Source organism: Notamacropus eugenii, chromosome 5 (assembly GCF_028372415.1).
Source record: "Notamacropus eugenii isolate mMacEug1 chromosome 5, mMacEug1.pri_v2, whole genome shotgun sequence".
Classification (NCBI taxonomy): Eukaryota; Metazoa; Chordata; class Mammalia; order Diprotodontia; family Macropodidae; genus Notamacropus; species Notamacropus eugenii.
The window spans coordinates 9061371-9076598 of record NC_092876.1 but is presented as its reverse complement, the minus strand read 5'-3'; the positions used below and the strand labels follow the sequence as shown (position 1 = coordinate 9076598).

Here is a 15228-nt window from a genome sequence, read left to right as displayed (position 1 = left end):
CTCTCTGCTCTGCTTCCAGTGCAACTGACATTTCCCGTGGGTCTTTCAGGTCACCCTGGGCTGGAAATCTCCTCCACTCTGTTGTTCTCCACTTCTGAGCTCCAAAATTTGTTGAGAGTCCTTCTCTACAGGTATTTTATGGGCTGTGGGGGGAGACCCTGAGTATGTGTGTCTTTCTACTCTGCCATCTTGGCTCCACCCCTAAAGATACATTTCTTAAGAGTTACAAGTATCATTTTCCCATGTAGGTTTGCCAACAATTTACCCTTATTGAATAAGATGTGGGTTTTGTTTGTTTGTTTGTTTCCTATTTACCTTTGTATCTTCTCTTGAGTGTTATGCTTGATGATTGAATTTTCTGCTGAACTCTGGTCTTTTTACCAGGAAGATTTGGAAATCCCATTTCATCGAATGTATATCTTCTTCCCTGGTTACGTTCAGTTTTGATGGGTCATTGATCCTTGGTTTTAATCCAAGCTACTTTGGCTACATGAGTAATTGTGAGCGATGTTAGGAAGTGTTTTCATCTCTGACTTCCTTGGCAAAGTCATTGTTTAAAACAACATTGCAAAATTATGCAATGAGGCATAAGAGATTCTTCTTTATCCACACCTAGTAAAGAAAAAAATAGAGCAATGTTTCCTTAAAGGGTTCATGTAATTCAGGGGTGGCTTTTCCATTATCAAATAGGGAAGGATTTCAGTAACACAGAATTAGGTTCTCCAAGGAGTCATTTGGACTAAATTGATTAAGGGGGTCTTCAATTAAATTGAGTAAGCATTTTGTTATTTTAAAATTAGTTTTTTTCAAACAGTACCTTTATTTTCAAACAAATGCTTCTGACTTTCTTATTCAGAAAGTCATCCCTTGTAAAAAAAAATGTCAAATTAAGAGAGGAAATCAATTCATCAAAATTAATTAGCACATCTACTGAGTCTAACATCATGGTGATATTCCTCTCCCTTAGTCACCCAACTCTGCAAAGAAGACAGAGGTGAATTCACTTAAGTAGATTGTATGGTGAATAGATTGCTGGACCTAAAATTCAGATCCTGTCTCAGACACTATTTGTGTGAACCTGAGGAAGTCATTTATTCTCTGTCAGCCTGAGTTTCCTCATCTGCAAAACTGGGATAATAATAATACCCACTTACCAAGGTTGTTTTGAAAACCAACTGAGATAATACATGTAAAGTGCTTTGCAAATCTTAAAGTGCTATATACATTGTAGTTATTAGCTATGTATGCAAAACACATTCAAAATAATTACAAAATATTTTGGGAATAGAAGAATAACTAAAAATTGGGACTAGAACAATAGAGACCATATAGAGATGATGGGAGTTGTGTTTCCCTGAATAGAGCCAAAAGGCTCTGGGAATCTAACAGGTAGAGGTGAATAGGGGAACATCTGGACCACGGAAGAAACTTGTGACATTATCCAGGTATGGTGGACACAACGTGAATTATTGACAAGAACCACTATGTCAGTTTGGCTAGAACACAGATGTAGGAGGAGAAATGCAGAGTTAATTTGGAAAGATTAGGAGACAGATTATAAAAGGTGTTAAATCCCTAACATAAGTTTTAATTTCAGCTTAGAACAATATGGAACCAGTGAAACTCCTTGAGTAAGAGAGTAACAGAGTTACATCTGTGCTTTCAGAATAATGATGTCCTTTATGTAGAGGATGGACTAAGTGAGGACAAAGACTGGATGCAGGGAGAACAATTAGGAGTGGGTGCAATATCCTAGCCCCTGTGGGCCAAATAAGACTTCTTTAGAATTAGAAAATGATGTCATATCATTGAAAAGATTAATGAACAGGAAAATAAATATACAAATCACATAGCTAGGTATAATTTCTAGATAGTTCATGTATACAATGTTAGTCACAGTTTGTCAAGAGGTATACATACTTTACACATTATCTCTGTGAATGATTTCATAGAGAAGGTGGATAAGAATCTCATAAAATGTGCACAAATTAAAAGATTGTGATCTTGTCATTGAAGCACATGCATTAAAGAGACCATAGATCCAGCAAAATGCTAAAAAAAATATCTAGGCCTTCTGAAAAGTGGGCACTACTGTTGTCTGTTATAAAGGTCAATTTGTGATTGCTTCTTTGAATTTTAATGTTTTGGTGCTTTTCTATTCTTCATATTGGTCGTCTTCACATTATTTTTATGGTCTTAAATTTTTCTTGATTTATTCATGTGATTTTTTTGCTTTTTGCCTTTTGTAAGTTCATTTATTTGGTCATTCGGTTTTCTTAGAATGGGACATTACTGCTTTATGTCTTTAAATCTATTGTTTACATATTTGAGCACATTTCTCACTATCCTGAATATAGATATCTTTTCTACCTGTATTGCTTCTGATTAAAAATAAGTGGATTCATGTTGGGGAGAGGGGTGGGAAAATATAGAGCTATAATGGAGATTATCGTTTTCTTTACTATTTCTAGTCATTTTTTGTGATATTCATAGGGAAAATAAGAGCAGTTAGACTTCATATAGCTGTTATTATGTGCCAGACACTGTACTAAAAATGCAATACCAATATTACCTTGTTTGGTCCTCATAACAACCTTGGGAAGTAGGTGGTATTTTTATCCACATTTTACAGATAAGGAAATTGAGGCAATCGAGATTAAGTGACTTACCCAGGGCCAGACAACTATTTGAATATACATATTCGTGATTTCAGGTCCAACACTATCCCCTGAACCTCGTAGCTGCTTCTATCACCTTTAATTTTTTATATTCATTTATTTTTAGTTTTTAACATCAACTTTTATAACATTTTGAGTTACAAATCCCCCTCTCATTTTCCCCTTCTCCTAGATGACATGTAATCTGATATAGGATATACATGTACAATTGTATTAAACATATTTCCACATTAGTCATGTTGTGAAAGAAGAAACAACAAAAGGGAAAAATCCTGAGAAAGAAGAAAAAACAACAAAAAAGAGAAAATAACATATTTCAATCCGCATTCTGCCTTCATATTTCTTTCTCTGGATGTGAATAGCATTTTCCATCAAGTGTTTTGGAATTATCTCATTGCTAAGAAGAGCTAAGTCTATCAAAGTTGGTCATTGAACAATGTTAGTATTACTGTGTGCAGTGTTCTCCTGGTTCTGCTCACTTCACTCAGTATTAGTTCATCTAAGTCTTTCCAGGTTTTTCTGAAATCTACCTGCTCATTTCTTATGAAACAACAGTACTCCATTACATTCATATACCAGAACTTGTTCACTCCCTTATTTTATTTTATTTTTAAAATATTTTTTCACTCCCTTATTTTAGATCAAGCTCAAACAAGTTTTTGAAATACTTATTTTAAAAAAAAACAATATTGTTCATATTTAATGATTTCTTCATTTAAGGTCTAAAAATTTATAAGCCCATAGCACTTTTCCCAAAAAATGATATTTGGATTTGATGACATATTTTATTGCTAACGAAACAGCTAAAATAAGGTAAACTGAGGCACAAAGTTTTGAGCATGATCATTTTATTTGTGAAGTACAAATCTACAAGTAGAAAGGATTTCAACTTCCTCAGTAAACTAAGACCCCAAGTGAGGGGAGCAATTTGTATATGATTTGTGGAATACATAACAAAGAACAGAACAGGATAAGTGACATCATGGCAAAACCCAAGGCACAGTATGATTGGTCAGAAGTTTGGTAACAATGGGCTAGCAATGACTCTCCTCCTTCTCTGTGACTAAGAATTGTTCATTCTTTAAGTCCACCTGCAAGATGGCACCCCAGACATTTTGGATAGCAACCCAGATATCTTTTACTTCATGGTGTAGAGACATTAGCTCAGACTTCTTTGTGTTCACACACATCCCACAGGGTCAGCTAATTTCTTGAGGTAAACATAGAACAGTGATCAGGGTGAACTGGTTTTCAAAACTTAACCCATCATAGGCTGGGTGAATACTCAACTAATATAAAAAACAAAGACACACAACTTCAGCAATCACAGGGCAAAAGCAAAATTACAGGACAAAATCAATTAACTGTAAATATGATCAATAAGGAAATGATGAAGAATCAATCTAGATCATTTCAATATTCCCATTTGATCAATGACTGATAGGTATGTCTCTAATAGATCACTTATTCATATTTGTCATTGTCATTATTAACAGTATAGATACATCAGTTCTTCTGACATAATTTTAAGACAGGTTTTAACACAGCAACTAATGCAATGTCTAAAAAGAATAACAAGAGTAATTAATCATTCTACATTATTCCCATTTGTGTGTGTGCGTGTTCATCCTTTGTTGTTGAAGAAGAGCATGTCATCAGAGAAATGATGACATGACTTGTACTTGACTTTGTTTTGAGTGAGGAAGGGCTGTGCAGGTCACCAGCCTCACTTCTCCTCCAGAGCCATCTGAATCCAGTGACCAGATATTCCTCAGGATGACTGGAGATGACCCAGGATGAGGCAATTGGGGTTAAGTGACTTGCCCAAGGTCACACAGCTAGTGAGTGTCAAGTGTCTGAGGTGAGATTTGAACTCAGATCCTCCTAAGTCCTGCACTAGTGCTGTATCCACTGCACCACCTAGCTGCCAATCATAACACAAGTCATAGTAGGAATATAAAAAACCATGGACTAATTTTAGATAGGAGACTTACATATCTCTAAGATAACTAAAAATTTAGCAAACAGATGTTTGTGAAGTAAAAAGGCAAACATAATGATGATTAACAATATCAACCAACATCAAATATCCTTATATTCCAGTAATCCATTCCCAGTGTTCATTTAATCAGCACATTTCATCTTGAATCCAAGAAGTCCCCTGCACTTATTTGTCCTCTAGTAACACCTTCTCTTGGACATTCTGGAATAAGTCTCATTCTTAAAGCAGTTCTAAATTTGTCTCCTCTCTGGTAGATTTGTATCTTTGGCTCTGTGACACTTGCAAATTCTTAGATTTTCCTTCCAAAGCCTTTTACAAAACAGATCTCGATATAATTTAGTATATCTTCTTAAATCCATATCTCCAATAATTAGTTTTGGTAGTGAAAACCTCAAACCTCATGGTTCTGATATTATTAACAATAGAGCTATAAGAAGAATATTAAATTAATAACCCATAGTTCACTCAAAACTTCAGAAAATTTTGGTCTTTAAAAAGACCTTGTAGCTTCTATCTTTAGCTAGACCTTTTTCGTGACATAGACATTGTCAATGACACTAAAGGAAGAATCTATTTAAAATCTATGAGTCTCTGACTTCTAAAATGAGTCCTTCCAGTTCCTTCCTTTAGGAGAAGTAGAGACTAATAGATATAATCTTTAAATGACAACATAGGCAACAGCATTCTTTATAAGCAAATGACCTATAGCACATATTAAAGCAAGCACCCCAACATACAGAGTAGGGCGTACTATCACAAGTTTCTAGATCTGCTTTTCTAAAAGGAAAGCAATTTTTGAGGGGTCAACAATCACCTTGATCGAGTACATATTCACTTAGTTAAGGGGAAAATGTCAGCACCTTGAACTTCAGAGAAAATATAGAGAAATAAAGATCAACAGACAAGGCTTCCTACTGTCTCACTATAAGCGATACATACATCACAGATCAACGGACAGATCCAACAGTCTGAGCATTACATACATATTTACCAGAGAGAGAAGTACAAACATGTGGGTTTTCAAAGCCAGGGGGTTCCATAGTGGCTACCAGAGTTTTGTCTGACCAAACAACACTTCCAATGAGTAAGCCCCAAAGTAAAATCTCACCTTGAAGTATTTATACATTTTTTTTTAGATTCAGAGGGCACCACAACCCTTGAGAAGTAGTGAATTAGAAATTAACAAAGGCTGTGGGCCTCCCCTAATCAAGCTTTCCTTAATGGGCAGGCCCATTAATGGGTGGGGAAGACCTTTAACTCTCTGATTAGCACTACACTACACCAATGCATTAGATTTAAAAGGGGCCAATTTCACAAATGTAACAAGTAATTAAATCCAAATAGTGTAAAGAATAGGGCATAACAAATAAGTTGCCTATAGTGAAACATACACTTCAGGACATGGTCTACAAACAGGCATTCATCCCACATTATACCTAGGTAAAATTGCATTTCCCTTTTTGTGACACAAGATATTCTATAAGTTACCCTCCTCCAATGTTAGTGATTGAACTAAAATGCTATTTTAAAAAATGTTTATAATTTAATCATTACCAATTAATAGACATAACTTGGTCTTACAAACTTTTATATCTTTGTTTAATTATTCTTATAACATTCTGAAAAACTTGACATTATGTTATACGTGAATACATAACTTTAAATAGGCAGATGACAAGCTCAAATAGTCAACTACTTAGTTGTTCAGGATACGGTATTGAAATAACAGGACTCATCATAAAATTCATAACTTAACTTACCTTGGTGAGAGAGATTTTCTACAGAAGGAAGAAACAGCAACATAATTATAACAATTAATACTGATCCACCAGACCTAACCCCAAGAGCACAAAATGACTCCACAAATGTAGAACAGTATAAAGCAGTCTTAGTTCTTTTTGATTATGACAGAATCTTCACAATTATCTTATCAGCATCTTTTTTTTCCTTTTTTAATTAGTTAATTTATTTTAGTTTTCAACATTCATTTCCACAAGATTTCGAGTTCTAAATTTTCTCCCCACCCCTCTTCTCCCCCCATCCTGAGATGGCATGCATTCTGATTACCCCTCCCCCAATAGGTCTTCTCCTCTCTCATCCCACCCTCTCCTATGTTCCCCCCTCACTTTCTTATAGGGAGAGATTTCTATACCCCATTGCCTGTATGTCTCATTTCTCAGTTGAATGTGAAAACAATTTTTAACATTTATTTTTAAAACTTTGAGTTCCAACTTCTCTCCCTTATTCCCTGCCCACCCACTCTCATTGAGAAGGCAACTAATTCAATATAGGCTATACATGTGTAGTTACATGAAACACTTCCATAATAGCCATGTTGTGAAAGACTAACTGTATTTCCCTCTCTCTTATCCCCCTCCCCCCATTTATTCTATTCTCTTCTTTGATTCTGTCTTATTTCAAAAGTGTTTGCTTTCAACTACTGCCTCCCTCAATTTGCCTTCCCTTTTATCACCTCCCCCCAACCTCTTCCTTTTGGGTAAGCCACCCAACAGAGTTTATGTTATTTCCTCCTTAAGCCAAATCTGATGAGAGTAAGGTTCACTCATTCCCTCTTACTTCCTCGTCCACTCCATTGTAAAAGCTTTTTCTTGCCTCTTTTATTTCAGACAATTTATCCAATTCTATCTCTCCCTTTCTCCTTTCAATATATTCCTCTCTCACCCCTTAATTTTATTGTTTAGATATCATCCCTTCATTTTTAAGTCTCTCTCCATACACACATACATACATACACATACATATGTGTGTAAACATATATACACATATATGTGTGCATATATACATATATGTGTGCATGAGTGTGCATACACACACACATATATATATATATATATATGTATGTATGTATTCCCTTCAACTACCCTAATATTGAGAGGTCTCATGAGTTATAAATATCGTATATCCATGTAGGAATGTAAACTGTTCAACTTTAATAAGTCCTTTGTGATTTCTGTTTCCTCTTACCTTTCCATGCTTCTCTTGCTTCTTGTATTTGAAAGTCAAATTTTCTAGTCAGTTCTGGTCTTTTCATAAGGAATGCTTAAAAATCCTCTAATCTTAATATTCTTATAGTGGAACAAGCTTAGTAGCACATATGTATTCAGTTTGGGGATATATGTCAACCGAATCAAATCTCAGTTTTATAAATAACTTCAAATTGCAATTTTTACTGCCTCAGATCTTACTAAAATTAATGTTAATGATCTGATTTCCTTGTGTTGACACACATTCCTCACTCAGCTAATTCCTTAAAGCAAAAATAGATCAGTGATTAGCAGAAGAACTGGTTTTCTAAACTTCATCCATTACAGGCCAGCTGAATCCTTAGCTCAGGTCAGAAACAAAAAACTTATGACTTAAGGAATTACAGGGTAAGAGCAGTTGAAGGACAAAATAAATTAACTGTAAATATGATCAATAAGAAAATGATACAGAATCAATCTTGATCATTTCACTAGGATGTCATCAGTACTACTTCCATAGAACTCAAAATGACTCATATTTTTTTTTTATCATTTAGATTACCTATGGCCCATATGATCCCATCCTGAATGACAAGATCCAATTTCCTTCTCTCTATCATATGGCTCCCAGCGACTCCTTTCTACCTATAGGTATTGTCCGGCTGCTACTTCATTTTGACTGGAATTGGGTGGGACTGGTAGCCACAGATGACATGAGAGGAGAAAAATTCCTCTGGGACATTACAGAAAAGATGTTCAGGAGCTATATCTGTGTGGCCTTTATAGAAAAGATCCCTGTCAGTGACACAAGTCAAGATGAATCTCATGTAGCTTTCATGCCCAGAATCCTGGCATCCTCAGCCAAAGTAATCATCATTCATGGGGATGCAGATTCACTCATGATCCTGAGACATTCTCAACCTCTTATTTTATCACCTTTGAAATTGTGGATCATCACATCGGACTTGGATGTTACTCTGAGACCCCATCATTATGATAGTTATGCTTTCCATGGTGCTCTAGTATTTAAACACCAGACTAGTGAAGTTCCTGGTTTTTCTCATTTTCTCAAGGGTGTTAACCCTGTTAAATATCCAGAGGATAATTTTCTGAAGAGCTTTTGGCATTCAGTTTTCAAGTGTGTAGATGAACCTGAAAAACTGGAGGAAGGGGAATGTTCACTAAATGCTTCACTGGAAGATCTACCCCTAGAATATTTTGACATGACCATGTCTAGTTTCAGTTACTCCACCTACAATGCCGTGTATGCCGTGGCATGGGCCCTCCATGAAATGTTCCTGATGAGAATAGAAATGGGATTGGGGACACATGGAGAGAGTTTCATCCCTCAACCATGGCAGGTAGTTTTCTCTTCAGTTGGGTTGATGTCTTTTGTTTTCTCTTTGTTGGGAACAGTCCTTTGCAAACAGTAACTTCCTAACAATGTATGCAACTGGCAACTAACATAATGGATAGAGTGCTGGACCTGGAGTCAAGGAGACCTAAATTCAAATCCAGCCTAAACCATGTCCTAGCTATGTCACCCTGGGAAGTCACTTAACCTCTATTTGCTTCAGTTTCCTCCTCTGTAAAATGGGGATCATAATAGGACCTACCTCTCAGAGTTTTATCTCACTTATCAAGTGAGATAAGAATTGTAAAGCATTTAGCAAACTGCCTGGCATGTAATAAATGCTACATAAATGTTTATTAATTTTATTCTTGAATAATGAACAATTTCAAGGACAAAAATATGTTTCTGCATTTAAGAAGGTTATATTCTACTGAGGGGATACAATATGTAGAAAGATAAGTGAATACAATATATTAGAAGGAGAGGGGATCTGACCCTGTTTTCCAGGGGCTTTTCTGAAGCATGGGGTGGTTCTTACAACTGGAGTCTGCCAGTTCCCCTGGCTATGCTAAGGCACATGGGCACCTTTGTGTTAGCATTTGCCTGCTCCACTATACTGGAGGTCAGTCTTCCACTGATTTGCCGAGGTGGGGCTTGATACTACTTGGCCAGGATACTTGATATCCTGGAGTGCTCTCCCCTTTTACGTAAGTGAAATGGACTTTTCTTGCCAATCTTCCAAGTTTCTAGGGCTAAAAGATTCTTTCATCCTGTATTTTTGATGGTTCTGCTCCCCCAGGATTTGTTTGGGGGCACTGTTTTATGGTTGTGTGGAGGTGAATATGGGAGAGTTATAGTGATTTGATGCTTACTCTGTCTTCTTGGCTCCCTTGAAGGAGCAGGGAATAACATATTCATCTTTCATCTCCACACCTTTTCGTAGACTGTCTTCTATGTTAGAAGTTGTACCTCTCTTATCTCTGCCTCATTGAATGCCCTGCTTCTTTCAAAGCGCAGCTCAGGTGCCATCTCCTAAAAGAAGCCCATCTTCATACTTCATTCTGTCATGTTCTTACCATGGAAATTACTTTGACTCCAGTTTGAATTTAGTTTTTATTGTACATGTTCACTTTTTATTGTACAGCTCACCCCTACCTCATCCCCCCAGAATAGAATGTAAAAGTCTTCAGGGAAGGGATTTTTATTTATATCACTAGTAATAAACATGCAGTAGGTTATTTGTAAACATTTGTTGAATGGATGAAGGGATAATGGAATGCTCTGCAGAAGTAGAATTTGAGGTGAGCTTTCAAGGCAGATAAGTATTCTGACAGGCAGAGGTAAAGAAACAGTTTTGCTGACATGATAATTGACTTGCCATAATGTGGATCTGGGAAATAGAATGTTGAATTCAGAGAAGAGCTGCCCTTCAGTTTGACTGGAATGTAGAGCTTGTGAAGGGATGTGATGTGCAAAAAATGCTTGAAAACTATGTTGAAGTTTTCAAAATATGTTGAGGTTTTCAACACCACACTGAAAAGTTTGCATTTTATCCTTAAAATGAATGAAGAGTCCACTGATGGTTTTGAGATTAGAAGTATAACGATAAGAACTGTGTTTTGAGAGAATCCATTGGATAGATATATGAATGATAGCATGGAGATGAAAGAGATTGGAGGCAGGGAGATCACTTGGCCAAATCAAGTGAAGTCAACAAGCATCTCTTTTTGAAAAAAATTCTTATTTATTTATTTATTTTTAGTTTTCAACGTTCATTTCCACAAGATTTTGAGTTCTAAATTTTCTCCCCCTCTCTCCCCTCCGTCTACCCCAAGACACCATGCATTCTGATTAACCCTTCCGCCAATCTGCCCTCCTTTCTATCACACATCTCCCTTCTCTTATCCCCATCCCCTTCATTTTCTTGGAGGACAAGATAGATTTCTGTACCCCCATTACCTGCATATCTTATTTTCTAGTTGCATCTCAAAACAATTTTTAACGTATGTTTTTAAAATTTTGAGTTCCAACTTTTTACCCTTCCTCTGTCCCCCCCCCCATCCCCACTGAGAAGGCAAGCAATTCGATATATGTCATACACATATAGTTATGCAAAAACTTCCATAAAAGTCATGTTGTGGAAGACTAACTATATTTCCCTCCATCCTATCCTGCCCCTTTATTTATTCTATTCTCTCTTTTGAACCTATCACTTCTCATAAGTATTTATTTCTAATTACCCCCTCCTTCCATTAGCCCTCCCTTCTATCATCCTCCACCCCTGCTTATAGCTTTCTCCCCTACTTTTCTGTAGTGTAAGATGGTTTCATAGCAATTGAGTATACATGCTATTCCCTCCTTAAGTCAAATGTGATGAGATTCAGGTTCACTTTTTCCCTCTCACTTCCCCTCTCTTCCCTTCCATTGAAATAGTTTTTTATTGCTTCTTTTATGTGAGTGATAATTTGCCCCATTCTATTTTTCTCTTTTTCCTCCCAATATATTTCTCTCACTCCTTAATTTTATTTAATTTTATTTTTAGATATCATCCTTTCCTATTCAACTTACCCTGTGCCCTCTGTCTATATGGATATAATCCCTTCAACTACCCTAGTACTGACAAAAGTCTCAAGTGTTACAAATATTATCTTTCCATGTAGGAATATAAACAGTTGAATTTTAGTAAGTCCCTTATAATATATCTTTGATGTTTACCTTTTCATGCTTCTCTTGATTCTTGTGTTTGAAAATCAGATTTTCTATTCAGCTCTGGTCTTTTCGCCAAGAATGCTTGAAAGTCCTCTATTCCATGGAATGATCATTTTTCCCCCTGAAGTTTTATACTCAGTTTTTCTGGGTAGGAGATTCTTGGTTTTAATCCTAGTTCCTTTGACTTCTGGAATATCATATTCCAAACCCTATAAGAATCAGGAGAACATAAAAATAAATAAATTTGAAAAAAATCTGTTAACACCAAGAGGAGGTAATTGGACTCTTCAGCGTCTTCTCTCTATGTTCAACCTTGTGAGAGATGGTGTTGGTGGGCCCTGGGAGGCTAAAAGTGAGTAAAGGAATTCCAGGTACCTCTTTTAAGGGAATAACTACCAGATCACTGGAATAGATGCTGGGGAGGAACCAGAATCCAGATTCCTGGGGCCAAAATTGATGACTGAAGTAGATCTTCTTGTGAAGACTCAGAATCAAGGAAGTAACATACGGGAGTGATGGATTGGTGCTGATGTAGGAGTAACTGTAAAGATCACATGAGGTATGGCTGAATTTAAGACTACCCAGGAAATCCCAGGAGCAAGAACAGAAGCTACAGGTAGTTTCAATTATAGTAAAGTTCCAGAGGCAACAACTTAAGTAGCTATAACAACAGTCCAGATGAGAAGCGATATAGATTGGAGCAAGGGTAGTATCTGTAAGCTGGCAAAAAGGAACAAATTATATATGTGTGTGTGTGTGCATATATATGTATGTGTCTGCATATGCACATATACATACATATGCATGTGTATATACATATACATATGTGTACATGTATGTATATGAAGCTGAGGAAAAAAAGACTTAGTGACTGATTTTATAGATGGAAAAGGAAATGATGACTCAGAAATTATGAACCTTTGTGACAAGCAGAATAATAGTGTCCAAAATAGAAATGAGGAATTTGAAGAAGGGCTGAATTTAGAATGAAAAGAGGATAATTTCTTTTTGGGACAATTTGAGTTTGAGATACTAGGATCCAAAAATAGCAAGTTTACAGCCTGTCATTGCTGATATTTCTTTCAGAATTTTCAGAGTACTTTCTCACCAAGAAGATTCTATTTATTGTTAGTACACCCCTAATAGAGAAAATCAGACATCCACAGATATTTAGTAATGCTGGGATGCTTTCATCATCTAGCATGGTGAGTAGCATACAGTGAGTGTTCAGAAAATATCTTTTGAGGTCAGCTAAATTGATTCATGCACAGGAAAGGTTCATTCAAGCAAACAATGATATGGCACATATGGCACAGTAGTTTGCTCCAGATATTCTTGTGAATTGCTGCAAAGTAAATCTGGAAGAACATCTTTTTGTATATTTCTGAGTGATCCCCACATTCCATAGACAATATCTATGATAACTAAGAACCAAAACTGCCAGGTGGAAATACATATTTGAGATGTAGATATTTCTCCACTTAGAAAATCTGCCATTTCCTCTCAACAGAACGTAATGAGCATCTGCGGAGACCAAGGCATCATAGCTAAGTATGTAATACGAAAATAAAACTAAATGAAGCCTCCCCTACGCTCAAGAAACTCATTTATTTCTTACATGAATTGTGTTTGTTGGATGTACATGAATTAGCCAATGTGCATTTGTGGCCACAATAATAATGTGGACATAAAGGCAAGATAATCCATAGTCTTCTGTTACTGAAGAGGTTGCTGATTTACAAAAATGAGCCTGATACATATGGCCAAAAGGCTTAATAAAGCCTCCTTGTGTATACTCAAATTTAAATAGGATAAACTGAATGCCTACTTTACTCAATGCTAACAAGATGATAACACCTTCAAAACTTTGTGAATCTTTGAATGCTTCTTGGTAGAGGTAGCCTATACAAAAGCAGATTTATAAAAAAATCTACCTTCAAAGAATATCATAAATCCCAGATCATCAGGTTCTGGTAACTTGAAAATAGCCATCATCTAACCAAGCACATTGCACATAGTAGGGGGTTGAGTATATGTGTTGAGTAATGAATATATTAATTAAGTAATGATTTAATTTTCTGCACAACGCTCAGATTTTGCTATTTGGACTCTCAGCTCCATCTTCAGGCAAGAAAGAGTGATTGAGATTTCTCTTCTGATTTAGTTCCACTTTTCTCTGAGGAACCTGCAGTTTAACAACAGTGCTGGAGATAAGGTGGTTTTGAATGAGAACAGAAACAATGAGGCTAAATATGACATACTGAATTATTTAGTTTACTTCAATAAACCTGAAGTTTCGGTGAAAGTTGGGCAGTTTATTCCCAGGACCCTGCTGGATCACGATTTCATCGTATCTAGCAACTCAATCGCATGGAATGATTCACAGGTCAGTCAAATTTGAGTATCAGGTTTTCATTTCCAGTCACATACATTAGTCTTAACAATTTGGGTTCCTCCACAAGGCTCACTAACTAGTGTGAGTTTCCCTTTGGATTTAACTCTTTTCCTTTTACAGCAAAAATGTAGATAAGAAAGAAAAACAGCCAACCATATCGATGTTTCCATCATTTTACATCACTCAAATGCAAAAGTACACAATAAATGCAGTACATACACTCATTTACACACATACACACACACACATATATGTATGTATGTATGTATTTATAAACTGAATTGGTTGAATTCCCAGGTAAGTTGCATGAGATGAGTGTTCCAAAGTGTTCCAAAGAAATTTACTGGACAGTTTTTTCCCCTCACATTATTAAATCTTCTAAAACTTTCTTTCATGTAGATACTGATTAAAAGATTTTTAAATCTCTCGGGTTTTTTCTTCATTCCATTATCCTGAGAATTACTGTTTATATTATATACAGACTCACATCCTTTAATATAGTGAAAGTCACCTTTGAGTCCTTGAAATGCCCGACACCTGCTCTTTCTTTTTCAATCATGGAACTCAGATTCAAAGAATTTAAAAGCTCAAAGACCAAAAAACAAAATGTGGCAACAATCTAAGACTCCAATTTTCCAAACTAATTGATATTTTCTTACCACTTAGTGACCTACGTAGCACTCATTTTCATGAACATGTAGATGAGATATAATTCCTTTAGCTAATCTTCAATGTTTCCTTAGCTCATACCAAATCAACATAATTAACCATCGTATAGCAAGACATCTTTCCCTTTACGCTGGAATGTGATATTCCTCACTCATTTTTTGCACTTTGTTGCTTCTGCTTACTCAGATTCCTCCACAGTCTGTATGTAGTGAGAGCTGTAATTCTGGATTCAGAAAGATTTTCGGGAAGGGGAGCCTAACTGTTGTTTTGACTGCGTCCAATGTGCAGAGGGGGAAATCTCGAACCAGAGAGGTAAGTGTCTATAATAACTCTGCTCTAAACCCTAGAGAAGACCTTCCCAAGGATAGGGGAACAGAAAACACCTTTGCCTAGCATTTAGAGTCACACGGGCACATTCATCTATGAGATGTACTTTT

General features: G+C 36.2%; 1 protein-coding gene across 1 annotated transcript in view; it reads left to right on the top strand.

Annotated features, from left to right (window-relative positions):
* LOC140507322 (vomeronasal type-2 receptor 26-like) overlaps positions 1-15228 on the top strand; it is a 46208-nt gene that overhangs the window by 15177 nt on the left and 15803 nt on the right. The window contains 4 exon segments of the mRNA XM_072615437.1: positions 8222-9025; positions 13892-14113; positions 14978-15032; positions 15035-15103. Of these exon segments, the coding sequence (XP_072471538.1) occupies positions 8222-9025; positions 13892-14113; positions 14978-15032; positions 15035-15103 (1150 nt within the window).